Source organism: Panicum hallii, chromosome 9, assembly GCF_002211085.1.
Source record: "Panicum hallii strain FIL2 chromosome 9, PHallii_v3.1, whole genome shotgun sequence".
NCBI lineage: Eukaryota > Viridiplantae > Streptophyta > Magnoliopsida > Poales > Poaceae > Panicum > Panicum hallii.
The window spans coordinates 4,772,909-4,799,363 of record NC_038050.1 but is presented as its reverse complement, the minus strand read 5'-3'; the positions used below and the strand labels follow the sequence as shown (position 1 = coordinate 4,799,363).

At 45.4% G+C, this 26,455-nt stretch overlaps 5 protein-coding genes, 1 long non-coding RNA gene and 4 other non-coding genes across 10 annotated transcripts; 5 read left to right on the top strand and 5 right to left on the bottom strand.

Moving 5' to 3' along the window:
- Window positions 1-890: 890 nt before the first annotated feature.
- LOC112877669 (60S ribosomal protein L13a-4) lies at window positions 891-2,825 on the top strand. Its single transcript, XM_025942021.1, has 4 exons — window positions 891-1,229; window positions 1,327-1,443; window positions 1,541-1,628; window positions 2,447-2,825. Exons 1-4 carry the CDS (start codon window positions 958-960, stop codon window positions 2,588-2,590), a joined length of 621 nt encoding a protein of 206 aa, XP_025797806.1. The 5' UTR covers window positions 891-957; the 3' UTR covers window positions 2,591-2,825.
- On the top strand, window positions 1,895-1,972 carry LOC112878429. Its single transcript, XR_003225754.1, has one exon. It is a non-coding gene; the product is annotated as a small nucleolar RNA R12 (small nucleolar RNA).
- Window positions 2,153-2,235, top strand: LOC112878405. The gene has a single exon (XR_003225731.1). It is a non-coding gene; the product is annotated as a small nucleolar RNA SNORD24 (small nucleolar RNA).
- Window positions 2,826-3,183: 358 nt separating the features above from the next.
- LOC112878406 lies at window positions 3,184-3,267 on the bottom strand. Its single transcript, XR_003225732.1, has one exon. It is a non-coding gene; the product is annotated as a small nucleolar RNA SNORD24 (small nucleolar RNA).
- A 131-nt stretch (window positions 3,268-3,398) lies between these two features.
- Window positions 3,399-3,471, top strand: TRNAR-ACG. The gene has a single exon. It is a non-coding gene; the product is annotated as a tRNA-Arg (tRNA).
- A 126-nt stretch (window positions 3,472-3,597) lies between these two features.
- Window positions 3,598-9,096, bottom strand: LOC112877668 (LRR receptor-like serine/threonine-protein kinase RPK2). The gene is made up of 3 exons (XM_025942020.1): window positions 5,647-9,096; window positions 4,424-4,634; window positions 3,598-4,312 (listed from the first exon to the last, which is right to left on the bottom strand). The coding sequence occupies exon 1, from the start codon at window positions 8,875-8,877 to the stop codon at window positions 5,692-5,694; it is 3,186 nt and encodes a 1,061-aa protein (XP_025797805.1). The 5' UTR covers window positions 8,878-9,096; the 3' UTR covers window positions 3,598-4,312; window positions 4,424-4,634; window positions 5,647-5,691.
- On the top strand, window positions 9,089-10,676 carry LOC112877670. Its single transcript, XR_003225532.1, has 2 exons — window positions 9,089-9,202; window positions 10,307-10,676. It is a non-coding gene; the product is annotated as an uncharacterized LOC112877670 (long non-coding RNA).
- A 1,686-nt stretch (window positions 10,677-12,362) lies between these two features.
- Window positions 12,363-14,560, bottom strand: LOC112876698 (PLASMODESMATA CALLOSE-BINDING PROTEIN 3-like). The gene is made up of 4 exons (XM_025940867.1): window positions 14,401-14,560; window positions 14,058-14,297; window positions 13,872-13,905; window positions 12,363-12,792 (listed from the first exon to the last, which is right to left on the bottom strand). The coding sequence occupies exons 1-4, from the start codon at window positions 14,462-14,464 to the stop codon at window positions 12,624-12,626; spliced, it is 507 nt and encodes a 168-aa protein (XP_025796652.1). The 5' UTR covers window positions 14,465-14,560; the 3' UTR covers window positions 12,363-12,623.
- Window positions 14,561-17,512: 2,952 nt separating this feature from the next.
- On the bottom strand, window positions 17,513-20,634 carry LOC112878252 (transmembrane protein adipocyte-associated 1 homolog). Its single transcript, XM_025942697.1, has 6 exons — window positions 20,138-20,634; window positions 18,891-19,082; window positions 18,233-18,392; window positions 18,035-18,137; window positions 17,877-17,958; window positions 17,513-17,749 (listed from the first exon to the last, which is right to left on the bottom strand). Exons 1-6 carry the CDS (start codon window positions 20,435-20,437, stop codon window positions 17,672-17,674), a joined length of 915 nt encoding a protein of 304 aa, XP_025798482.1. The 5' UTR covers window positions 20,438-20,634; the 3' UTR covers window positions 17,513-17,671.
- Window positions 20,635-22,167: 1,533 nt separating this feature from the next.
- On the bottom strand, window positions 22,168-26,034 carry LOC112877468 (guanine nucleotide-binding protein-like NSN1). Its single transcript, XM_025941779.1, has 8 exons — window positions 25,768-26,034; window positions 25,059-25,197; window positions 24,800-24,973; window positions 24,491-24,705; window positions 23,759-24,023; window positions 23,405-23,584; window positions 23,119-23,330; window positions 22,168-22,708 (listed from the first exon to the last, which is right to left on the bottom strand). Exons 1-8 carry the CDS (start codon window positions 26,032-26,034, stop codon window positions 22,352-22,354), a joined length of 1,809 nt encoding a protein of 602 aa, XP_025797564.1. The 3' UTR covers window positions 22,168-22,351.
- Window positions 26,035-26,455: the final 421 nt, after the last annotated feature.

Sequence of the window (26,455 nt, the reverse complement as noted above, 5' to 3'; positions counted from 1 at the left end):
ACTTAACATCGATCTTAGCTTGAAGCATTTGACCTAATATCCTCTCCAATTTGGCTCTATTTATTCTCGCGTGCTTTTTTCCCCGTTGCGTAGCTATCTGTGCTTGGTGAACAGGTAATGCAACGAGGAGATAGCGGAGGCGGCTGCCGGGATCACGTTCGCAGCGAGGTGGTGCGGCGATCTGCCGGAGCTGCTGCTCGCACGAACCATCCTAGAAGACGAGTCCGGAAGTGACTTCGCTGCGATGGCAAAGGAAGGAACCGGCATTCCCGATCGATCCCATGGTAAGTAACATGATCTTGTTCATATCTGGAACATGCCATGGATTTGGAAGTAGAAACCGGGATTCCATTCCTGACGTTTACGGAGTTCGACCATGAAACGAGTGACAAGAAAGTGTGGAACTGCGGATGGAAGTTCAGAGTCAGACTATGGCCATTGGCCGTCGTTTCCCCACAAAGGACAAGTGTGGAACCAGCGACGAGAATGCATTTGACACTTCCAAGTTCCAACTCTGACGGAAAGTTACTTTGAACATAGTACAGCGTTTCTCGTCAATAAAAACGTGTTTATACGTAGTACCAATATGTATTTTTGACTTAATAATACGATTTTTATTACGCAAACTTCGAAAAATTCACCTTTTCTCGAACCGAACTTTTTATTCGTTTTCTAACAGAAGTTTTTTTATACTGGGATTTTGGAAATGAATTTGAGCAAATGAGCACTTCTGTAGCGGAGAAAAAGGAATGGGAAAACACCACGACACGACAGCCCTTTTAGGCCGTGTGTATTCGGCCTTCGAAACAAAACAGAGGCCACGGCCCAGCCCAATACAGAACCCTAATCCTCGAGCTCTATAAATAAGAAACCCTAGAGCCGCGCCTCCCCTCCATCCGCCTCCACCACCTCCAGAACCTAGCCGGCCGCCGCCGCCGCCTCACAGCTAACGTCGCGATGGTGTCCGGCTCCGGCGTTTGCGCCAAGCGCATCGTGGTGGACGCGCGCCACCACATGCTTGGACGTCTCTCCTCGATCATCGCCAAGGAGCTGCTCAACGGGCAGAAGGTCGTGGTGGTGCGCTGCGAGGAGATCTGCCTCTCCGGCGGCCTCGTCCGCCAGAAGATGAAGTACCTCCGCTTCCTCCGCAAGAGGATGAACACCAAGCCGTCCCACGGGCCCATCCACTTCCGCGCCCCCGCCAAGATCCTGTGGCGCACCATCCGCGGGTACGTGAGCATCACTGGATCCGTTGGGTTCCTGCTTTGTTTTGCCCATTTTGCGATTTGGTTGGTGAGATTTTCCTGCTTGTTATGGTTTCTGCAGTATGATTCCGCACAAGACCAAGAGGGGAGAGGCTGCGCTCGCGAGGCTCAAGACGTACGAGGGCGTCCCGCCGCCGTACGACAGGACCAAGCGCATGGTCATCCCTGACGCGCTCAAGTATGTTCTTATTCGTTATCGAGATTACGTCTTGATTATTGACTGGTTATTCTTTGTGATCCGCGTCTGATGGTAATTTTCTCGGTGTGTTTTATAGGGTTCTGAGGCTGCAGCCTGGGCACAAGTACTGCCTCCTCGGCGAGCTCTCCAAGGAGGTCGGATGGAACTACCACGACACCATCAGGGTAAGCATCCCCCTTCTTTACCCTTGTTCTTATGTGACTTTGTTTGGACATGGAGACATGGCATGCACGTTACTAGTCTGAGCTGGTTAGCATCATGATTCTAGATGAAATTGACTATTGGGAGAACTGTTCACATTGTTGCATCTAGCAGTGTATGAGTAATGTGATGTTTGCTAATTCGCGTGTTACTCGAAGTTTTGCTATTGAATTCTTAGTGCTTGAATAGATGTTGATATTTTGTAATTGGTGTGCTGAAATGTCATGGCTCTGGATGATGAAGAAAATCAATCGGATTCCCATTGATTCTTCAATATGATTTTAACAACCAGCTACTTCTGACAAGATCATGCCATTTCAGAACATGTTTGCTTTTCTTTGACAATGCTATAATTTAGCTGATGCTAGTGTGCTATAATTTATTATTAAAGTCTTGCTTGGACTTGGATGGTCACAATAATGTAGCTGCTTACATTTAAGATATAATGCTCCATCATCTGTATGTAATTTACCCCTGTTTTGTGATGAGCCAGTGATGTGATCAAAATATTTGCTACTCTTGATGGGTGCACCCATTTGATGATCTTAAACCGCCAAGATCTCTGAGGCCATTACTTTATTCTTGCAGTGTCATCATTGTACTGTAGAATTTATGTTAGCTGGAATTTGATATCGTATCTTTGTTTCTTACATGGAGTATATTTGTTTGTAAGGTTTGCTTTTATAGCTCTTGTGATATGCCCCATCTTATTTGCTGCTTCCGTTGCAAATTAGCTTGCCCTTCATGATGTCTCATTCCTTCTGTGTTTGCCCTTAATCAGGAGCTCGAGGAGAAGAGGAAGGAGAAGGCCAAGGTTGCCTATGAGAGGAGGAAGCAGCTGGCTAAGCTCCGTGTCAAGGCTGAGAAGGCTGCCGAGGAGAAGCTGGGATCTCAGCTGGAGATTCTTGCCCCCATCAAGTACTGAGAATCTGTGTCTTCGTGCGTCACCAGTTTTGTGCAACATCTGGCCCCTTATTTTAAGTAGTTTGGTGAAACTTTGTGGCAGTATAATCTTGTGGTGAACCGTGCTATCCATCCAGCTTCTGCAACTGTTATTTGAAACATTTTCTAGTCGATTGAACCGTTTCGTTTGTCAAGTGTGGTATTGGCTACATGCTTGTTGCCCTACTGTACCGTCGTTGACTGCGTACATGTTCAAACGATTTTGTCTGAAACCGTGCGATGTGCATCTTGGGCGTTGATGATTTATTCGTTCTCTCGTCGCTGCTACGGAGTCTTAAGATAATACATCTGGACAACGTTGAGCTCTGTCATCCACCACTTCTCGTTGCGTCTGTCTGTGTTCTTCCGGCGTAAGCTGCGGTGATCCCTTCTTCTGTTAAGGAATGGGCTACAACAGGCAGCAGGAACCATCGAGATTTTATATAACTGTAGCCCATTCCTTCTGCACCCGCTGCGAGAGCCTGGGATGTGAGAAGGGTGCGGCACATCACATTGATCGGTGTATATGTATCAGTAGGTTACAATACAATGAATGCACTGCATAAATCAGGAAATGGCCTCCAGAGATGTTGGTGGGTTAGGATCATCAAACGTGAGCAGCCATCAAGGGTAGCAAATATTTTGATCACATCATCGGCTTCACAATCACGCGGCTGGCCTCTTCGAACATTCCACAAAAGTACTTCATGGATCATGATTTGTTAGCAAGTTTTCGCACTTAATCATATGCAAAATAACATAATCGGTTAAGATCGCCCGCTATCACCAAGGACTCCGTGGCCCAATGGATAAGGCGCTGGTCTACGGAACCAGAGATTCTGGGTTCGATCCCCAGCGGAGTCGTTGATCCTCTTTTTTTTTTCCATTGGCATTCCAGCCCAACTTGATCTCAGTTCTCAAATATGCTGCTATTCAAAACCCACTGACATCAAAATTGTTTGCTACTATCCTCCAGCTTCCACGCTTCAGTTTTGCAACAAATCGAAATTCTTTCCTTGCTATTATCAGCACGAATAGAATGACAAGACAAGACACCTTCATTGCTATGACAAGGTCTGATGTCTTCCCTTCAGCAGGCAAATCGAAACCCACTGACATCAGAATTGTTTGCTACTATCCTCCAGCTTCCACGCTTCAGTTTTGCAACAAATCGAAATTCTTTCCTTGCTATTATCAGCACGAATAGAATGACAAGACAAGACACCTTCATTGCTATGACAAGGTCTGATGTCTTCCCTTCAGCAGGCAGTGAGAAAATAGTGCTCAGGTAAGTCAGGAGATTCCAAGCTAAGGCCCTTGATTTGACCGTTCTGTGTGGAAGTCTTGACCATTATGGACTTGGTACAATCTCTTCCATTACAATATGAACCAGAATGACAAGAAAGTGATATGTACAATTACAAAGGCAGTCAGCTAATCAGTGATTAGATAGTTATGGCTTCGCTTTGATAGATACTCCGTATGTATGTGCTATCCAGTCCCTCTTACAAGTCCTCCAGGCTCCAGGTCAGCGACCAATCCTTTTCCACTGAAAGATCGCACAGATCAATGGTTTTGCTTTGATAGATAGATATGTTCCATGGTAGTCGATCTCCCATCAGGAGAGCAGCTGAGGTGCCTTGTGCCAATTTAATTGTCTAGTAAGGCATAAAAATGCACCATGTTAACTGGGTAATGCCTCATCCTGCACGGGACAAAGATTCAACAGAGGGTATCCTTGGGTTAGGCAATGATACATGAACGAAAGCTCCCAAAAGAAATAACAGTGCCGCAGTTAGTAGAAGAGGCTGCTTACAGCTTTGGCAAGCATGGCAGAACTTTCTCTGGCTTGCAGTGGCATTGAAGCAATGTCAGTGTTCCATACAGCAATCCAAGGCCACATAATCAATTAAGGGTTCAAACACCATGAATGTCCTGCTTGTGGGCCCCTTGAAAGATGGCATTTGAATTGCTCGCCACCAGTTGGGAACATTACTGGTAGTTGCAGTCACCAGAACAGCAACAGCCTACATACCGAAAACCAGAAGTACAGAACGTTTCAGATTTTGATGATAAAGATGACACAAACATAGAACATGTCAAAAACCTATATAAATGGGCATTCAGAACATCCAAACTTCTTCAGCTATTTATCAATTTAAGAATGCATAAGAAAAAGCAATGTAACTATAAAATTTGCGCTTTGGCGAGTGACAATGAAATACAGCTTATGGTTCATCCACAAGATAAACCAGCTGCAATAAAAAAACCATCTGATCGAGAATGCAAGTCATGCACTTCATCCCTCATATGCTCTACCACATTTTTGTCACGTATTCAGGAAAGAAGCACCATATAGTGAGTAGCCACATAATGAAACAAGCAGCTATTTTTTTTTCAAAAAAATTGACCTCAGGGAGAAGACATCCCCCAGCTTTGTCATAAAGGAGGGGAGAACCAAACCCGAGCTGGCCAGGCAACTTGCGCAAAATAGTTCTCAGGGAGAAATCTACGTGGACATGCAAGCACCTGGGTTTGTGGCTTCTGAGCCCAGGTGGTCGTCCTCTAAAACTGGAGGGTCTACCAACAGAACTACCCCTCAATTCTCAAGCAAGCAGCTGTGTTAACATATTAACAAAAAGGAATTGATTACACCCACTGGGCATTTAATTTTACCATTGCTAGCCGACCTTCTAGTACTATTGAATCGATCAGAACACATACGAAACGAACCCCAAAAGAGCAATTTCATATATTCTGGTGCATGCCATACTTCTGCCAGAAAACAGTACCCATAGGATAACATAATTAAGTGGCGATTTGCAATGGGACAAAATGAGCACAATTATTGCACAAGAAGATTCATGGACACTTATATTTGTTAAGGTCCATGGTTCCTAAAACACAATCATGTGCAACAGAATGATCTAGCATTTTTTAGATAATGAACTATACTATCAGTACACCAATTGTAATCCAAATAAATAACTATTTGGTTGAGTTCAACAAGGTAAAAGGACAGAAAAAAATGTTATTTACCTTGCTCTTAATTTGCAGAAGCAAGTCAATCCATCCTTGCTATCCCTAGTAAGATGGAGGTCTGAGTTCCCTTAGTCGCCGAACAACTTGCTTCATTGTGGGTCTAGAAGAAAGAGAGTCAACTGTACACTTGATACCCAGGTGTAGAATCTCAACAAGGTCATCATGCGGGGCCACATCCCACAGCCCTTCTATGAAGAACTCACGAGCTCGCCCCTTCTGTAGAAGCATGCAAGCCCAGGCAACTATGTTGAATCCATTCCCATATGGAGAAAAAGAAGGATCCAGTGCCTTTTTGTCTGAAATAAGTTCAAGAAGTACAACTCCATAGCTATACACATCTGCCTTATCAGAAACACGGCATGTCATCGCATACTCTGGAGCAACATATCCGAAAGTACCTGCCACACCAGTGGTTGCATGTGTTTCTGAATTTCCAAGCAGCCTTGCTAATCCAAAATCAGAAAGGTATGCGGTGTAATCATTGTCAAGCAATATGTTACTTGGTTTGACATCCCTGTGTAAGATGCGTGGAACGCAATTGTCATGAAGGTATGCAAGTGCACGTGCAACATCTAGAGCAATTTTGTGAAGCATTCTCCAGTCAATAGGTCTCTTAGTCCTTTCTTGTATGAACCTTTCCAAATTGCCGCCAGGCAGAAAATTATATATTAGAAACATCTCTGAATCGCTGAGATGGTATCCTATGAGTGTCACAAGGTTGGGATGGCGACACCTCCCGAGTGTTTTGACCTCTGCTTGGAACTGCTGAATACCTTGGAATCTTCCAATAGCAAGCCTCTTTATTGCCACCAATTTTCCTGGTGCGACCTCAGCTTTGTATGTTGCTCCGAAGCCACCACTTCCAATGCAATTACTTGCATTGAAGCTGCCACTGGCACGTAAAACAGTCTCATATGTCAAAGGAGCACCAATATCAACAAAAACAGTGACTTCCTTTTTCCTGAGAGAACGTCTTGATGGTCTTGATGCACATTTTCGTGTGTAAATATAAAGGATGATCAGAGCCAGGAGAACCGCAACAATTGCTGATGCTGAAGTTATTGAGGCAATCTCTATTTTGCTGAATCCACCGCCACCACTGCCATCAGGAGCTGTATTGTCAGCTGGTGGATTAGTGTCTGTCTCACTTAGAGCTCGGACATTCACTAGTGGATCAGAGAGTGCTGACAATCCACAAGGTTGGAGGGATGGATTTCCGCGAATACTGTCGCATGTCAGTAAGTGAAATTTTGAAGGCAGTGGCCCTGACAAGTCATTGAATGAAACATTGAATATGGACAGCGATGGAGAAGAGGTAAGATCAGGAATGTTTCCAGAGAGCCTATTATTATTGAGTAGAAGCACACTGAGATCTCTTAGTGTCACAAGGTTACGTGGGATCTTCCCAGCAAGAGAATTAGATGAGAGATCTAAAACCTTCAGTGATCTCAACTGACCCAAACAGGATGGTATTCTACCACTGAGGTTGTTACCAGCTAATGACAGAAATTTCAAGCTCTTGAATTCTTTGAAACTGGCAGGTATTTGACCCTGCAGCAAATTTCTGCTCATGTCCATCTTGACAAGAGCTCCCAACAAACCAACATTAGCAGGCATCACTCCTGATATTTGATTGCCAGCTAAATCCAAAGCTCTGATAGCACTGCATTTTGTGCTAAACTCTGCTGTGAGCTGACCAGATATCTTGTTGTCTCGGAAGCTTACAATCAGCCCCTTCAAGCTGCTACACTTCTCCAACAGAATTGAATCCAGTGATCCACTGAATTTATTGTGATCAACAACAAACACATAAGACGTCTTGTTTCCGAACCTGTCTGCACTGAAAGGCAAGGATGTAAGATGCCCTTCGAGATTGTTCTTTGCAAAATTATGATACACAATAGAACGCCCTCCAGAGTTGTAGAAACTCAATGACAGTTCTTCTAGAGTTTTGGAAATGAGGAGTGAAGAATAACTGGATGTTATATCATCTAGCATTAGCCGAGATGCACAGACTTTATTCACACATGCTGGAATTGATCCTGACAGTTCATTTCCACTGACATCAAACACATCCATGCAATGTGGACAGAGATCCTTATCCAGCGAACCAGATAATCTATTAGAGCTAAAGTTGAGAAACTTGAGGTTACTGCACAGCCCTAGCTCCCTTGGGATCGCTCCAGAAAGTAAATTCTCCCCAAGATTAACCATTTCCAAACTATGACACCTTCCCCAGTTGTTCGGCACAGTTCCTTCCAGACCAGCCCTTGGCGCCCAAAGCACCCTGAGTCTGGGCAAAGCTGTCACACTCTCTGGAATCCCTCCTTCAAACAGATTGAGCTCATGCGAATCCATTGAATTGAAATGGCTAGACAATATGAGAACTGACAAATCTGAGCAATTACCCAACTCCGATGGTACCGGTCCACTCAACCTGTTACCGGAGACATCTAAAACCCGCAACTTGCTCAGCCTTCCAATCTCTGCTGGAACAGAACCATTCAACAAATTGGAGAACAGCCGCAGTGAGAGGAGCTGCGCGCAATTCCCTAGACTCGAGGGGATGCTCCCCAAGAGACGGTTTCCGGACAAGTCAAGAGTCTTAAGCTTGGGCAGGCCGCCAAGAGCTCCGGGCACTGATCCAGTGAGCCGGTTGCCTGAAAGATCCAACCTTTCCAAGTGTTTGCAGGTGGAAAGGGAGGAGGGGATCTCACCGTGAAGCAGGTTGGAAGCAACGGTAAGCATCCTCAGCCTCGGCGGGAAGACAGCCGGAAGGGCTCCCCGGAGAGAGTTCCCCGCAAGGTTGACCACCTCGAGCTTCTCCAACCCCCAGATCTCACCGGGGATCTCGCCGCGGAGGCCATGGAACGGAAAAGAGACATGTTTCAGCTCGGTGAGGAGCCCAACCGCCGCCGGCAGCTCGCCAGCGGGCTCCCCGCCGGTTTCGAAGCGCCGTGAAGGGGCGGGCACCTCCAGAGCGACGACCCGGGACCTCGCGTCGCAGGTGACCCCCGGCCAGGTGCAGTGGTCGGCGCCGCCGGAGTCCGAGGACCACCGCCGGAGCAGCTCCACGGAAGGGAAGGCGCTCTTGAGCTGGAGTAGCGCCGATCTGTCCTGCTCCTGGCCGCGGTGTAACTCGGCGGAAGAATAGACGGAGGCAGCAGCCGCGAGCAGGAGGAGCAAGAGCGCGGCGGAGGAGGCCGTGCTCCGGCGAGCGGCCACCATCTAGATAGCCGACGGCGACGACCCGAGAATGGACCAGAACCGCAGGAGGCGTCGCTTCCGGTAGGTGCAGGCGACGGGGAGGGGAGACTTACATGGGGGAGAGGGACCGGAAAGTAATTAGCTAGATTCCGGAGGGGAGACGGCTAGTTTTTTGCCTGCAAATTTCTCTCCCTCTGATGATCTCTCGCTGGCCTCTCCTCTTCTCTCTCTCTCTCTCTCTCTCTCTCTCTCTCTCTCGGTTGGTGCTGGTCTTCGTTCTGTTGCTTCTTCCTTCGCTGCTCTTTCTTCTCCGCCACCGTCCCCTACTCGTCGTCCAGGACTCCAGGTCCAGCGATAATTCTTTTTTATTTCTTGCTTGAATTTTTTAATCATTTTTGGAGTTGATTGGCGTGACGATTTTGCCCTTGGAAAGATTGGTTTTGTTTGTTGATGACCTGATGGGGCCTCGCCTTGCTTGCCCACGCTTTGGGGCTGTTGACTCTTCCGAATCTCGTGCTCATGTTTCCATGGGTGAAAAAGATATTAAGGGAGAATGGTGGCAATAGAATGGCTTGATACTCCATCACTACTATTACGGAAGTGCCTTGTTGACGTACTAATGGTGCTTTGTTACTTGATAGCTTGATGATGGTATTTATTCTTTCTAATATGCTTTTACTTTCTCTTGGTACTGAAACGCTAGAAGTGAGAAATGATTACCATGCGCGTTGAGTATTATAGCTTGATAAAATACGCGAGGTAACAGTGACGAAGCAGTAATAAGCACCAGCTGTTTCAGAATTTATTATTTCCGTATGTTAACATTTTCCTTTTCAAATATATATATCTTAGTCAAACAATGCAAGATACTCCTTCCAGCTACTCAAATTTAATATTAACTAGTATTTTGTGGTACAAAATATTCATAGAAAAGAGGGAAAAAAATACTTTTATGAAACTACATTTCTGGAAAAAAATTGTTCATACATTTCTTATCACGTGCAGAAGATATATTATTTTCTTTTGCAGATCTTTATTTTATTTATTTTTCTAGACAGAACGAAAATTCATGAAACCATGGACACAAAGATATTAATGACACCTAAATCCTTAGGGTGGAAGCCCGGAGGTGCAACGTCAAAATCCGCAAAAATTACATTTCATATTACCCATCAAAGATATATCGTGCACTCGTATAGATTTTATTTCTTTTTTTTCTAAATAGAGTGGAAAAATCATTAAAACATGGGCACAAAGACATCAACGGCCCCTAGATCAGTGCACGAAGGTACACTATTCTAGGAAAGTTGGTAGCACAAGAGAGCTATAGCATGTGATATTTCATTGAAAATTTACAGTTTTTTGGACAAATCTCACTGAAAGTTATAAAAATCAACCAAATAGAATCTTTAACTCCCCTTTCTATTTTGTTTTTCATTCCACACCGTAGGCTTTAATGATGCAGCGTCCTTCAAGGTACCCATCGACCGACGCGTGGGCCCTGCCAGGGAAGACTTGGAGGAAGACTGGCTCGGTCGTGCGGTGGTGCCCAGTCCACCAGTCCAGGAGCAGAGCACTGAGCACCAATCATGGCCCACCCTTTCATAGCGATGTTATGATCAGCTGATGGATGCTGATGGTGCTTGCCTCCTCCCTCTTTCCTTGCACATTCCAATATCTTTGGCATGTTTTCCCTTTTTTCCCCTGCTTCCTTGAGTTGTTCATTCCTTTCTACTAATTCTCCTGATTTGTGTTGGGTAAAGTTGAAAGCCTTTTTGGAAGCAAGATAATAAAAAAGGAAAGGATCAAGTGAAAGTGAAGTGCAATCTCCTCGACGCCACTTGACTTGCTATTAGCTATGTCCAGTTACATCATGGAGGCTGCTAGGAATCCGAGGGTCTAATTCTTTTTCTACTGCGTACTCCATCCATTCTAAATTGTATCTAGATTTATAATTTTTATTATGTATTTAGACATCTAAGTATATCTACGATATGTTGATCATTCAGCTTGAATACAATGTCATACATCTTCTCACGTTAAGCGGGTAAACTTATATAAAACATTTGGTGCTATGTATTCAGACTGGCCTGGTCGGTCGTTGAGCAGTGAGCACCCCGTCCGTCCACCTGGGTTTGGACACTGATGCTTGCTTGCTGCTAGCAAATTCTGGAGGCTGTTGCGTGGGAGGAAGAAGAAAAAAATTTAGAAACGAATCAAAGGAGAGGGGACGGTGGCGCTGTTGCTTATTGGCTGCGGACAGCCGAGCCGCGAGGGCACCACCCCCGACCGATGATGCCAGGTGTGCGCAAGTGTGCAACACGAACTCCCAACTACCCGCCCGCCTCACTAACCTCCCTGCCAGTGCCTGCGCGCGGTGCGCCTCCCTCGAGTTGGCGCTCGGCTTGCTTGACCCAGGCAGCCGCGTCGCAGCTTCGCGTCCACGTACGGGAGGGACCAGCCGACGGCGTGCTGACTCGACCAGGAGCCGTGCAGGACAAACACCAGCCTTCTTATCCTGTGCTGACTGGCAATTACTGACCATGGTCAAGTCTCTAAACTAAATTACTGTGCTGACTGGCAATTACTGACCATGGCTTAGTCTCTAAACTAAATCGGTGGAAAGCTACTCCAACGTCATTTTCCCGTACCAACACGCGGACCGGTGCTCGGAAAACGTAGCAGCAACTTGCTGGTAAAATACTGTGCCTGGCAAATCCCCTCGTGTTCCGACCGAGGGTTTCTCGGTGGGGTAAAAATGGTGGCCACGGCCGCGTGCCGCTCGCGGCGAAAAGGAAAACCCTAGCGGCGTCCATGGCCCGTCCACTTGGCGAAATGGCGAGCCTGCTGCTCGTGGTTAAGAATTCATTCAGGCTTCAGGGGGATCCCACTTTCGCAGCTCGTGGTCAAGAGTTTAGAAACCGTGCTCGCGCCTTTTTCCGAGTGAGGATACGTTTCTGGAGGAAGATGACGGCCTGAGATTTTGACCGGCACCAGCCAATGCTTCCTCGGCGAATCTGGGTGGGTGAAGAAAATGGTGGTCGTGCTTCTACTTCCAAAGCACGCACCAGCGGGTCACCGTTACAGCCTCACACAGTTTTTGTAGCGGCGGAATGCCCAGGGGGCTGGGCCGCTGGGGGTGAAAACCGAGGGTAAGGTCCAAATGAGTCCGTGGGCCGGGCTACAAGAGCATTTCATGAAACTGGGCTGGATTGGCCTGTTTTGGGCCCACAAGTTCCGAGTGCTTTGCTGCATCTCTTCAGTTGGCAACTTCCTCATCGCCTAACATTTTTTCCCCTCACTTCACATTTCTGATTTTCTGTTGTAAACACGAAACTAGAGGTCACATGAGAGTGACTTCTTCTGCTCATGGGAGCAACTGGCTAGGATACGATGGAAAGAGGATCAATTTTTCACTGATCCGATGTTTCACCTTCAGAAACGAGCTATCACCAGCAGATTAGTCTGCATCAGGGCAAACAGATGTGAAGGCAACACCAGACAGGAATAAAGCAATAAGAATTAACACATCGACCCTAAACACCCGATTAAACACCATGTCCTCAAGCCAACACGACATTTCCCTCCTACAATCTAAGATTTACAGCAGAGAAAAGTGAATGGAAATTGCAGCAACCACAATGCAGTTCTTCGCCTGAACGCAGCGCCATCAATAGGGTTCCCTCTGCCTGCCACTAGAAGAAAAGTTGAACAAACAAGACGCCCGACACAGTCCGGCAAATGGGCGTCTCGTCTCGGCGCCGTGATCACGAGCTCAGGTAGAGAGCCATGAGCGAGGAGGCTAGGATCACCAGCCGAGCGGCGACTCCAGCCACCGGGAGGACACCAGCGCCACTGTTGTCGTTGAGGGCTGACGGGCCCATCGTCGGGGGGCTGTCAACGCCGGGCGAACCGCCGTTGCTTGTAGCAGCGGCGCTGCACAGCACAGATGAACATGAACAGTCAGTGTATTATTCAGCATCGTTCAGTTCCTACTATTGGAACAGGAAGGCTCATTCAAGGTCTAGAAAACGAATGCATAGGCAGATGAGAATTGAGGGTTAATGCTTGCTCGGCTATCTCTGGTATACCATTAAGTCTGTGTGTGTAGTGATCACATTCCAAATGCCGCCCCCTTTACAAATTCCAAATGTGGTGTTTGCTGTTCATTGGATGCTCAACGCTAGCAATTTATTGCAGGCGTTTACAGATGAGGCCAGAGGAATGCAGGTCACTCCTGCAGTTGCAGCCAAAGACCAGCTGAATGTGAGGGTTCATCAACCCCACCCCGACAACGGGACCAGACCAGCAAGGCATGAAAATCAAAAGACTAATGAAATCTTGGAACACACTTTGAGAATCCTCACATCTACTGGCCTGATAGAATTCCAAGTTCTTATGAATACCACTACTCCCCTAGCTTGAAAAAGGAGGCAGGAATAATGCAAGAACCTACACAGAAACAAACGCACAAGAAAAAGCGACACAGAGGCTGGCTCATCTAGCTGGGAGACGGAACCAGAAGGGTACAGGATTCCACTAAAAAGACTCCATGAATACAGAGTTGTTCATCGATGCAGCCAAATGTGGGAAAAGAAAGAAAGAAAGTAACGGCTCCCTCCCACGCGCAAATCGCCTTTATTCCAGGATTTCCAGCCCAAGGACAACACACGGCCGCCCACCGGATGGTGGTACTGGTACCAGAAGGCCAAAGCGACCAAATCTGTCATGGCACTTACAAGGACCCTGGACCCAGGCTTAGGCATTAAGACATTCTCAAGAGGGCCAAGCAGAACTGGCAACGTCCTTCAGATTGATTCAGGTGGTTTAAGAAAGTTGCGACTTTTTCCTGACCAATCCCTATCTTCTCTCAATCGGTTCAGTAAATGGGAAATGCTAGCTGGTTTTAGCTCTGATTAGTAAAGGTAAAGTAATGGATCCAACACACGTCTGTTGTGCTTGTGCCAAGAAAAGAGAGAAAGGAGTGCGGAAAGTAGCAATGCCGTGCGGATTACCTTGGGGTCGCAGGGTAAGTGCAGCCATTGCCGCCTGCAGCCAAGAAACACAGTGTCATGAATCTAAACCAAGAAAGAAATCGAATCTCTCGCCAACCAGATAGAAGAGAAGACATTTCATCTGAACCTTCAGCGGAGGGATTCAGAAAGAAGGAAGACACAAGATAGGGCGAGCAGGTTCCTTACTCGGGTCGGTGTTCGAGAGGATTGCGGTGCCGGAGAAGACGCATGCCTGCGCGTTCTGGTTGTTGCGCTGGTAGAAGCTGTTGACGGCGTAGGAGCAGTGCGCCCTGACGGTGTCCGGGGCGAAGCAGGGCCCGTTCTGCAGGATGGGCTTGCAGTCGGCGCCGTCGCCGCACGCGTAGTCGAGCGTCTTCTGCAGCGCGCTGTCCCCCAGGTCCGAGCGGCACACGCACCACGCGCCGTCTTTCGAATCCAATCGCCGCAGACAATACACGGCAAGAAACAATTTTCAGAAAGACTGCCGAGAAACGAACCAAGAGAAGAAATTCATGGCGGCGCGGCGCACCTGAGCGGCCGGCGAGCGCGGCGGCCACCGCCACCAGCAGGAAGAGGCGAGCCGCGTCCGCCATGGAGCACGCTGCTGCGGCTGCGAGGTTTGCAGACGGCGGTGACGGTGAGCAACCTCGACCGGTCGACCTCTACAGGGTGGCGTCCCTTCCCTTCTGCAACTCTCTATCCCCGAAGCGATGAGGGGGGTTTAAATGCAACGGCAGGCGAGCAGGCACCAGGCAGGGGTTTCGCTGTTTGGCTCTTCACAAGTCACAAGCAAAGGGAAGGATCGGGCCGGGTCGGGTCGGGTTGGATGTCCTCTGTTTTCACGAGCACGCGCAGCCGCGCAGGGGCGCCGGGCCGTACTTTTTACATTTTAACTCTTTTCTTTTAAAAAATTTATATTTGAATTTCTAGAGAACGTATTTTCGAATCTGGAGGCCGTGACTCATGGCACTAAGGTATCTAGGTCAGCTGCCACGTATCCACCCACCTGGCGCCGACGTGGTGCCAAGCTCAACGCCAGAGTCATGGTGCCGAGCTCGGCGCCGCAAATCATGGTGCCGAGCTCCCAACCATAACGCATCAGTCTGTCCAAGTCTTCATCCATATTTCATACCCTGTCTCGATTTTTCTATCTCTTCCCTACCTGTCTAACCTCATCAATCGACGTATTTGACCTTAAAAACTTTGTATCTTCAAGAATAAGGTATCCTCTCTCCCCTCCTCAATTTTTACGTGTTGATTTGATCTATATTATGTGTATTATTCAGTGTAATTATTTAATGTTTAGGGTTCAATTATTAATATATGTAATATGCAACCTTAGATGCCTAGGCATGGTAAATCTAGTGAACCAAAAGTGATGACTGGAATAACCCGTTTGCCGTTGCCTAGTGGTGTGCTTTCTGCGGTGATCCTTACAAGGTAGCTAAGTCAGATGAAGAGGATTCATGTAACCAGAGGTATTGGATGTATGAAAATTATGCATTCGACCCTTGAGCGGAGGCGCGGCCGGTGCCGCGAACGGGCGGCCGGAGGAGGCCGCGCAATGAAGGAGGTCGCGGAGGGGCGGCTGGAGGAGGGCTCGGTGGTCGCACAGCGCCAGAAGAGTGAGAGGATGAGGGCGTGGGGAGAGAGAGAAAGAAGCCGCGGCATATAGATTAGTAATCGGCGCCATGACTCATGGCGCCGAGATCTCAGCTACGTTAGCGCCAACTCAGTGTTAACTCAGCGGTTATGTTAGGGGTCTCGGCGTCATAGCCGTCGAGACGTGTTGCCTCGGCGCCGTGAGTTACGGTGCCGATTCGTAAGCTCCAAATTCGGAAATACGTTATCCAGAAGTTCGAATGTGAATTAAAAAAAAGCTAAAATGCAAAAAGTGCGGAGGCGCCGGGCTGCAGCCTGGGCAGCGCTCCGTTTCGTGGAGTGGCGTGTCCGCTGGCATCGGGAGGCACTCCACCGCTCCCCTCCAACGCTGCCGCGCGCTGCCCGGCCGGTCCGGCGCCAGTGGCAGAAGGCAGTGTGGCTTTTCATGAACGGTCAAAACACGCATGGCCACCTGGACAGGGTGGGTGGCATGGCAGACGCGCTGGCCAGGGCTGTGCCCCTGCGCGCCGGGACCCACTGGGGGTGCAGTAAATGTGACTGCTACCTATGTTATCTGTGTGAGGACACTGTACAGGGCACACACTGTCCGTTTGCGTTGGCCTGAAGGGGAGACCCCAACGGCCAACCAACTACCACCACCACCACGAGGTCCCAGACCCAGGCAGGGTTCTGCACTTCTGCTGTCTTGGCATCCATGGATTTGGGGAGCTTGGGGGGCCCAATGGCCAATGGACCCCGGGAATGTTGGATACGAGTGCACCATTTCCCCAAGCCGTGCCCATCTCGATGCATCATGGGTTCATCACGGCAGTGCAGCAAGAGATGCATCACAGTATTAGAGTAGTGCCACTTGGGCCACTGCACCCCGTCGTCTCTTTAAAAGGCACGGAGCTGTACAAGCAATTGGTCGTTTGAAATTTGCATGAATCAGCTTTTCAAAAAAGGAAATTCACACGAATCTACTGCTGTAGAGTATTGCTAGGAGCATACCTTACCTATACGTAAGCGTATGCACAATGACACTTTAGTCCCGTCACATCGGATGTTTGGATACTAATTGAAAGTATTAAATATAATCTAATTATAAAATCAATTGCATAAATAAAGACTAATTCGTGAGACGAACCCATTAACCCTAATTAGTCCATAATCTGACCATATTGTGCTACAGTAAACATATACTAATGATGAATTATTAAGCTTAATAGATTTATTTTATAAATTAGCATAAGCTTATGCAATTAGTTTTATAGTTATTAAGCTTAATAAATTTATTTTATAAATTAGCATAAGTTTATGCAATTAGTTTTATAGTTAGCTTATATTTAATTTCTGTATTTGACATCCGAATATTTGATGTGATCCAGATTAAAAATTAATAACACCGAGGAACGCGCGAACGCATCGTGTGCCCGATACATTGCATCTTGCCCTGAGAAGGGCCATGTCCACGGGCGCGGCAGCCCACTGGGGATTTGGGGGGCTCTCGCTGTTTCTACCCGTTGAGGTGCTGTCGCAGTCAGAACTCAGAGCACCCACCTTTCTCCGGTTTCACTGTGTGGAGTATGGTAGACAACCCTTCTCCTCAATACCGTCACCATCAGTGACGCCAAACAATGCAATGCAGCACTCCCTATACTACTGTACTGACGCTTTATCCAGTAGTAGGAGTAGAACGCAGGCCACGAAAGCAAGCCTACGAATAAACATTTTTTTTTTGCGGTAGTACATGGCACGGCACCGAGAAAGCAACTGACTGCAGGGTGAGAGTGACATTTTGATTCAGATAAAAACAAAGAGAAGGGTGCTGTATAACATGTCTTCTGGTAAAAACAAACACCATAAAACAACATAGAAATATGAATACACATGTAGAAATTACTAATCTACTCTTTGATAGAATCCTATGGGATACGCTCAGTTCACTTCGTGGTTTTCTACCATGGACGTCATGGATGTGAATTTCTCATCCATTGCTAGGTAGTAATCTCAACCAACAGCGAGATAGATGACTCCAAGTTGGAAGTATGCAGCAGTAAGATTTACATATTTTCATTCATCACCATGGTTAGCTACATACATTTTCTGTCAAACGCTGAGTACAGAGATTAAAAACAAATACAGCGTGCAGTTCACATGAGAACAATCATACAGCGTTACAGCGTGGTAGCTGAAGATTAATCCCAGTCAGCATCAAAGAACCCAGCATCTTTCATTTCAGAATAGTAGACATTCTCTAGTAGCATGTCCTCCTCCTACACAAATAAATCAGCAAAGAAAAACAATTTCACTACAACAAGGCACACAAAAATATACCAGTAGACAAGCTCAGGAAGAAGCACTACAGAAAAAATAAGTAACAGATCATAGGCAAGAAGTTACCTGGAAGAAGTCTGCTAAGAAAGTCGCATACAGGAGAGGAAGGTAAAGAGAATGATAGCATACGGTTGTGAGATTATATAGCCTAAAAAAGGGGATCATTGTCAAATATTGCTCTTGAAGATGAATAAGATACCATAAACTTTGAAAGTAGTGTTTACCATAAACCAAATCCAGCTCCACTTGCAACAAGGAAACATCCAAACAGTGATATGCCATTCAGTAGCAACATCGCACATACGTAGTTGTAGTATGCTGGTTTTGCTGGAGCAAAGCAACCACGAGATCTCATGGTCATGAAACAGAAAACAAAAGAATTTGAAATATACAAGATACTACTGAGAACAGTAACCGGTTACCAGGTAGCCTGTCTCTCCATCTTGAGTGATGCATGAAAACAATCAGGCCATAGACTCCAGTAAGCACCAGTTTGTGGAGAATCCATAGGCCCCATTTCCCACCAGTTCCTTGACCACCATCAATGAACAAAGGAACACCGAAGCCAAAAACATATATAGTCTGAATAAAGACAAAAGTTAGTTTCATTCATAGGTAACATAGGCTATAACAAGGGAACTAGAGAATTAACCCATTTTGCACTGGCAGCATAATTTAAAACATTGAAACAAGGCAAGGTGTGTCAAGTCTGCTTAAGTCACGAGGCTTTGTCTTCATTGAGCAGCCAAAAAATCCTTTTGCAGTGGGCAGGAGATGAGCAAGCAAGATTTATTACCAATAGAAAACCTATACCGACTTGCAATGGCCAATCCACAATGGAAATACGGAAATAAGTAACATATTATATTGTACTAATAAAGGAACATTATGGACAAGATACACCAGTCAATTAACTTAGCATATGTTGCTAAGAAAGCAAATATGACATAGCATCACAAAATTTTCTGGCTATTTTCTGGAAACAAACTGCAAGAAATATGTAAAGAAACATAACGCCCATCACTCATAAGAAAAGCTAGTTACTGTCCATTATGCCTGAATTTTGGAGTAACATCGCACCTTGAGCAATACATCAGCAGCAACTACAGCTCCAGAGATAACAAAGGTTCGCGCCAAAGACTCAAAACCACTGGCATCATTTCCTTGAAGTAGAAATGCTATGAGACTGACTTCCAAGAATAGCATTCCTGATTTTGTAAACAGTGACAGTATATTCCATGAGAATGCCCTGTCAGGCATACATTGCCATGCCTGCCATTTGAGGGGAAAAAATAGGTTTCATACTTATAAAAGAGAACAGTCAATATACAGTGTAAAAAATACAATACAGATGAAATTTGAATTCATAAGGGCAGGATTGTTCATTTGATCTCCCTGCTGTACAGAAGCATCCCATCTATTCTAAATATGAACCAATCCACTTATTTTAGTAACAATACCAAGACGTGCACTTGAAACCTAAGCCTAATAACCGGACCAATGCGAAATTCTAGGTACTTGATTTTGAATATCAGCTAGCCAGCAGGGTTTTATTTTACCTTTACCCACCAGAGCTTGCTACCTGTTCCTCATTACCAGCTGTCACCTGACGACCAGAAGGTTTCTATTTCCTTTTTGGAAACCTACCAAAGCTTGCTACTGGCTCATCATTGTGATTCCCTGGCCAGTGACCAGCACCCAGCCTACCCATCCTACCCATAGGATACAATCACAACCCGGTCTTCAGTTATTCACTACTCCCTCCATCCCAAATTATTAGTCATTTTGGCTTTTCTAGATACATAGATTTTGCTATGCACCTAGACATAACATATATCTAGATGCACAGTAAAATCTATGCACCTAGAAAAACCAAGATGACTAATAATTTGGGACAGAGGGAGTACCAAGTTGAAGCATCAAAAGACTAAGCTACAGCTAATGTTCAACCAAAAGTTCACCTTCCACTCTGTTACCCATTTATTCTACACAGCAATCGGACACTAGCAAAAATACAAATGTCAATGCTCGTTACTTGAAATCGAAAACACATTTCAAAAGTTTCATGATCATCATTTTAGTTGGTGTAGGCTTGTGACAGCTGATTTTCACCAACAAATTAATGACTCAATTTTCAAGGAGTGACCCGGCCTTTCACTAGTAATTACTAGAACAACACGCCCAACATGCTACTACTTGCCTACTTTTCATGGAAGGCATAACCCTTACATATTGAATGCTCAAATCAACAACTTAATCAAATAACATAGAGCTTCCGTTCAGGCAATCCGGGCTTACAGATAACCAACAGATGCTAGCAATCGAACCTGCAGGAAGCACCAGAGGAGGTTGAGCACGGCGACAGCCCAGAGGAGCGCGTAGTATGCGACCACAACGACGTGAGACCGGCCGTAGCTGAGCCTGCGGAAGCTCCGCCGCGCCTGCCAGGCTAGAAACCCCACGAAGGCCAGCGACGGCAGCATCACCGCCAGGCTGTACCACACCCCATGGCACTCCGATACCCACCACAGCGGCCCCGCCGGCGACGCCGCAGCTCCGCCCGACGACGAGTTGGCCTCCGGCGCTACCGCCAGCGCCATCGCGCCCTCCGCGAGCAGCGCCCGCATCTCCGTCGCCCGCTCGCCGGAGATAGGGGCGGGGATGGGAGGTGGGTACGCGCTAGGGTTTGGGTCGGTGTGGCGGGATTCCGGTTCGGAGGTGTGGAGTCGCACGGAGATCGAGCCGGTTGCCGAATCGCTAAGTTTACGGGGTCAAAAGGCAGAGGTGGGCGAGGACGGCGTATGCAATTTTGCGGGCTGACACGACTACACGAGTGGCTCATGGACTTCCGTCCCCGCTTCTTCACCGGCCGGAACGGCCCTTAAAGGCCGTGTACAGCGATATCCTCCAAATCGTATCATCTACATCCTTCATTTATACAATTCTCTATAAGATTCTCTCCTCTATATCTTATTTCTCTCCAACAACGTTCTCTAAATATCATTCTCTATACATTAAACCCTATATTAGAAACGTATTTTGTTCCAAATTTTTGTACGTACGTATTTATCATACCTCAAACGTTATGGACATATTTTATTTTTATTTAATTCAGTGTTTGAAACGTAAAGAAAAAATAGAGAAGAGGAGAGAGAATCTCTATATATAGAGGAAACCTGTAGCGTTCTCTATTTTAGAGGACCATTTAGAGAACGTTGCTGGAGCAATAGAGAACGGAATCTTCCTCTATATATAGAATACGGAACCCTTTACAGGCTACCGATAGAGACAGCCTAATTAAGACAATACTATAGTCAAATCGGAGCATCATATTTTTCATTAGAATCTTTTTAACTTCAACTACATTTTATTATCTTGACTCATCAGGATAAAGTTTACAAAATATAGGAATAGAAAAAAATACAGGATTGGCGTTGCAAGAAACTTATAATCCCACGTAAATTCAAAATGCACGAAAGTTTCTAAAGTAGACATTGAATATGCAACATAGGAGAAATACATGAATTCAAAGAGAGATAGACACAACATAAGTTTCCATGATATCCAACCTCATGTTAGTCTTCCTCCTTTTTTTATGTTTTCATGTATTAGTTTTCCTTCAAAATTCTATGCATTCATGTATCCCAAATAAATCCTAGGAAATTTCATGAGGCGCAATTCTATAGGGAATTTTCCTATAGAATTATAATCCTTTAAAACTTCTATATATATATATATTTTCATTTCAAAGAGTCAAAATAATTTAGCAAATATATCTTCAATTCACTGTCACGGTGCATGATCTATACTTTTTTTTTGAAGGAATTCTCATTCCATTAACTTAAAAGCTCAGTGAGATCACTAGCCACCAGGTCCTCTACCCGGGGTACACCTTCCCAACAAAGGTTAGAGTTTTGAGGACACTTACAACCTTGCGCCGCCAAAGGTGCACCACCTTATTACATTCTCTACGACAAAAAATCATTGCATAAAAAGCTAAAATTCGAACTCAAGACACTTGATTTCGAACACAATTCTTCCTGCAGGAGCCAATGCAAAGGAGTTCGTTTCCAGCGCTTGTTTCGCCAACATCGAGTCAGTATCGATCACCACCCTGCTCATTCCCAATTCTCCCGCTCACTGGGGCGAGAAATAATACATACCAATATGGATCGATATGTAATGTATTTTATTTTATCACATGATATGACTTTTTACTGCTCTCACATAACGGTACAGTTCAGTTTGACTTCTAAAGGAGTTGAGAAATTGCGAAATTTCACTCGTAAGAAAGAGCGAACAGACGCAACCCAGCTGCAGTTTTTAGAGCGTCTGAGATGGTGAATATACTACTGGGAGCGGTAAAAACACAAGCCTACTCATAAAGTGTTTAAACAGTTAACATCTATTATCGTATAACTGAAACGAACTGAGAACAAAACTTTCGTGGGCTAATTTTGTAACCCCACACTTCCATTTTTTTTGGCACTCAACATCACCTAGGAGCGGTGACTCACATACATGGAAGGGGTTACATCATTTCACGCATCATCAACGCCGGTCATCGGGTCAGTATCCTTGGCTTCATCTCCGCCATCTTTACCATTGGCAGGGGCTCCGTTGCTCTCATCGTCCTCACCATCAGCTGCCGCATCCTGCATTTGATAATCCACCTTGAAATCATAGTCTGCATCCATGTCACCCAGTGCACTGAACTTGTTTGCCTTGCGTCGTTTCTTCTCTGCTTTCCTCTTGCGAGGATCAAGTATGCCCTCAGCTGTGTACAGCTTGTCATGCTGTGTGGTACCACTGGTTGTCTTACTTCCTTCATGGTCATTTACATCAGACATCGACTCCTCACAGATTTCCTCAACAGGCTCACTCGGCTTCTTGCCATCCTGCTTAGTGAAAGACAAGATGTCACAAAAAAGATGAGTAAACATTGTCCCTCATGCATTTAAAAGATTTTGCATGTAACAAAGCATACAGCCATGAAAAACTTCCATATGAATTACTACAGGGTAGAAGTAACAAAACCGACTACTCCTTACAAGTGTTACCCATACAAACAATGCATGTAGAGCTAAAAGAATGACTGAAACCTCCTAGCATAAGCATGTAGAGCTGGGACCATACCAGAAAAAGGACACGAACTCAGACAAACAATGACTTAGAATTATAAATGCCATAAAACTGATCATCACAAGGAACAGAACTGTAGAACTAATAGGAAAAGTAAGAAGACTCAATAATCTACACTGATTTAGTATAACTATCAGCTGAATTCAGGGAAAACAACGGATATTACCTCAAGCATCTCTTCATCAATGCCAGGTGGGGCATTTGGTGGAATCTCAATATGATGGAAATCATCAATAGACTTAAGACCACCAATGTACGAAGACTCGGCTTTGTAAATTTCATCAATATTAAATTCTTTCCCACCTTCTGAAATTATCACTGCATCTGAGTCCTCCCCAGCATCTCTTTTAGGTGGCAGTGTATAATACGGTATTTTACCTGGAAACACAAGTGTCACATCACTGAAGATAAAAAGAATCAAAAAATTTAATGGAAAAAATTGTCAATCGTACCTTCATTCCAGTCATGAAGCACAATTCTTGCTGCAGCTTCAACATCCACTATACCACCCTTTTTCAATTTCCCCCGAAGAATGGCAACCTTTTGGAGGAACTCATCAACTGAACTAAAGCTTGGCACCCTGTACAGAGACAGCAACTTCTCGTGCGAGCAAATACTTAGGATCTCCTTCACTGAAAGCATTAAAGAAACAGAAAAAACATTGGAACACGTCAAGTCTTGTTGCACTTCCAGAACCATTATGCACTTTGTAAAATGGAATAGTACTTACAGAACAAGACCATAGTAGATTAAACAAAGCAAGTCAGCAGAGCTAACAAAATGAGAACAATGCAAAACACACTTACCAGGACTGATTGGATCTTCCATTTTCTCAACTCTTTTGCAATTGCGGAGGGCTACAGACACACCACTATTGGAAGATTTGAGCATAACTACACCAGGACAATCCAGCAACTTCACCTTCTTGTCTAATTGAACCTCTTGCATTGATCTAGTGACCCCTGGAGTGGAACCAACATTAACAACTCGGGACCTCTTCAAGCTGTTGATCAGACTGCTCTTGCCAACATTAGGAAGCCCAACAATACCCACTGTAATTGCCAGTTTGAGCTGCAAGCACACCCATAACAAAACTTAACTAAAATAGCCTAACCAAGCAGAACAGAAAAGAAACCTATAAATCGTACAGGAGCATTACAAAATTGGTAATACTGAAGCACAAGTATCTAGACACTGAATTCAGAAATCAATAACAGTTAACAGATACGACTACCATCAAACTGTCATGATAAGATACAAGTATAACAACTAGAAACACCAAGCCACTAGGTCCACATTTGAGACCTACGACACTCGCCCTTGACAATCAAAAGGATGGCAATATAGTTCACACAATGTAGGGCACATAAGCAAGAAAAAGTAAGTGAAGATCTAATTAAAATGAGTCAGGATAAAGCACATAGGATGCTGATGCACATGACGTTTTAATGATTTAGTCCAAACAACAGTGAACTAGTGAGACAGGTGTCCAAGCTAAATATGCATCACAGTTCTCTAAAAGCACTGGGATCATTTACCTCATGGCTTCTGGAATAATTTTTGAGTAATTTGATAAGATTCTCAGAACCAAGACAATCACTGCTTTGTGGAATGTTGCTCGCTTTATCAAGTTTTGATGATTTCCATCCTAGCTTGGTCCTCTGCTCTTGGGTATTACACTTAAATGCAACTGTTGGCATTTCTTCTCTTAGATATGTAAGCCACTTCTCTACTGCTTCCTTTGGAACAAGGTCTAGCAATGACAAATCAAAATTGATATGTAAAATGTCTAAAAAAAGGTAAGAGTCAATTCTGGAGTCCAAACTCAATAAAATGTTTTATTATACCTATTTTGTTGAGTAGCAGCACAATCCGTTTACTAGGATCAGCCTTCCTGACCATCCTTTCCATATCAATGCAACGGGTACCCAGTGGGTCCCTTGCATCAAGAACCTCAAGAATCACATCAGAAGCCTCAATCACTTTAACAAGCTCCTTGTAGAACGACCTCTCTGAATGATCTGATGACACATTAAGCATCTTTAATCAGTAATGTAACTGCATGCATTAGCCAATTATATGACCAATCATAGAAGAGAATTTTACCATGGCTCTTTCCCATTTCTAAAGGAGTGTTCTCCTTTGTTGCATCCTTCTCTGCAAACTCGTTGCCCTGTGCGGAAGCTGCAGATGCCAATTTGGCAATGTCCTCATCCTCAAGCAATCCAAGCTTCCTCTTCCGAGCCTGAAAACAAAAGGCATATTTATGTATCGTTGCTCCACTCCACCACCACAAGGAACAAGAAAATCTGTGTATCTATGGAACTAAATAAAGAACACAAATGATACTTCAAGCAAGAAATGTCTTGTAGTTCATGTCCATAGTCCACAGTTAACGCAAAGTGTTTACAAAAAACATTAAGCATCATTCCACAGACTCACTATCATACAGATCGACATAGTACTGACTACACTTGGCTAATTTTCATTTATTATGTGAAACGGATTGTGTTTGGATGCTGTCCAGGTCATTTGTGTTGTTTCTACTCTCTGGTCGATCTGAAAGCTCCATCCATATTTTCGGAGAGTATCTTGCGTAACCTCCATGATTTTCATATTTCACACTAATTACCAATCTAGGGAAGCATGTTCTAAGGAACAATTAGCTTCTTATACAATGAAATTCAACTAACAAACAGGAGGTAGATTTGGCTCCTGACACTAACAGGTAACAGGCTAACAGCATAGCACCACGAATAGCAACACCAGATGAGAGAGAAATAATCATGCGGGGAAGTGCACATAGGTGACATACCCTCTCCTTGCGCGCCTCCTTCTTGAGCTCGAGCTCCTGCAGCGCCTGGGCGCGGCGCGCCTCGAGCGCCTTGAGCTCCTGCTCCTTAAACGGCCACTCGTTGGGGATCCCCGGGTCCTTCTCGACCTTCTTCCGGTGACCGGCCTTGCCCTCCTTCTTGGCCTCCTTACGCTTCTTGCGGTGGTGCTCTTTCACCTTGCGCAGCACCTTGTGCTTCTGGCGCAGCGTAACGCGCTTGCTCTTGCTCTTCTTGCTCTTCTTCACCATCTCGCCGCCGCGCTCTCTTGTCTCTGCCGGTGGTGAAAGGTGGAGACGAGAGAGGGGAGAGGGGGCTCGGCTAGGCTTTGTGAGCAACGGAGGCGGCGGCGTTACCGAGCTAGGGTTTAAGCCAGGAGACAGAGAAGGGAAACGTTATGGCTTGTGGTGGGCTCCGAGATGGGCTTACTGTGATGTCCTTGGCCGGCCCGATAAGAACGAGCATGCGAAAACTTCTCTTTTGGCCCTCTGAAACCTGTAACCGTAGCAGGTCTAAGAAAACTGTAACTCTGTTTCAGAAAATTATATTATTTCTCTATAATGTAATAAACTTAGTATCTCGTGTAAAATATAAGTATTCTAAGGTCCGGTTTGGATAAACTAAAAGCGAGGAGCTAAAAAATTATCCTTATATGTTATAATGGACTAAATA

Coding starts and splice junctions, on each gene's coding strand:
- LOC112877669 (XM_025942021.1), top strand. CDS start 958: ATGGTGTCCGGCTCCGGCGTTTGCGCCAAGCGCATCGTGGTGGACGCG. Junction 1,230..1,326: donor CTGTGGCGCACCATCCGCGG/GTACGTGAGCAT, acceptor TGGTTTCTGCAG/TATGATTCCGCACAAGACCA. Junction 1,629..2,446: donor ACTACCACGACACCATCAGG/GTAAGCATCCCC, acceptor GCCCTTAATCAG/GAGCTCGAGGAGAAGAGGAA.
- LOC112877668 (XM_025942020.1), bottom strand. CDS start 8,877: ATGGTGGCCGCTCGCCGGAGCACGGCCTCCTCCGCCGCGCTCTTGCTC.
- LOC112876698 (XM_025940867.1), bottom strand. CDS start 14,464: ATGGCGGACGCGGCTCGCCTCTTCCTGCTGGTGGCGGTGGCCGCCGCG. Junction 14,298..14,400: donor CGCGCTCGCCGGCCGCTCAG/GTGCGCCGCGCC, acceptor TGGATTCGAAAG/ACGGCGCGTGGTGCGTGTGC. Junction 13,906..14,057: donor CCTCTCGAACACCGACCCGA/GTAAGGAACCTG, acceptor TCTTGGCTGCAG/GCGGCAATGGCTGCACTTAC.
- LOC112878252 (XM_025942697.1), bottom strand. CDS start 20,437: ATGCGGGCGCTGCTCGCGGAGGGCGCGATGGCGCTGGCGGTAGCGCCG. Junction 19,083..20,137: donor TCCTCTGGTGCTTCCTGCAG/GTTCGATTGCTA, acceptor CTCAAATGGCAG/GCATGGCAATGTATGCCTGA. Junction 17,959..18,034: donor GGAGCTGGATTTGGTTTATG/GTAAACACTACT, acceptor CCCCTTTTTTAG/GCTATATAATCTCACAACCG.
- LOC112877468 (XM_025941779.1), bottom strand. CDS start 26,034: ATGGTGAAGAAGAGCAAGAAGAGCAAGAGCAAGCGCGTTACGCTGCGC. Junction 24,706..24,799: donor GCTGCTACTCAACAAAATAG/GTATAATAAAAC, acceptor TGTCATTGCTAG/ACCTTGTTCCAAAGGAAGCA. Junction 22,709..23,118: donor TTGATGAAGAGATGCTTGAG/GTAATATCCGTT, acceptor TTCACTAAGCAG/GATGGCAAGAAGCCGAGTGA.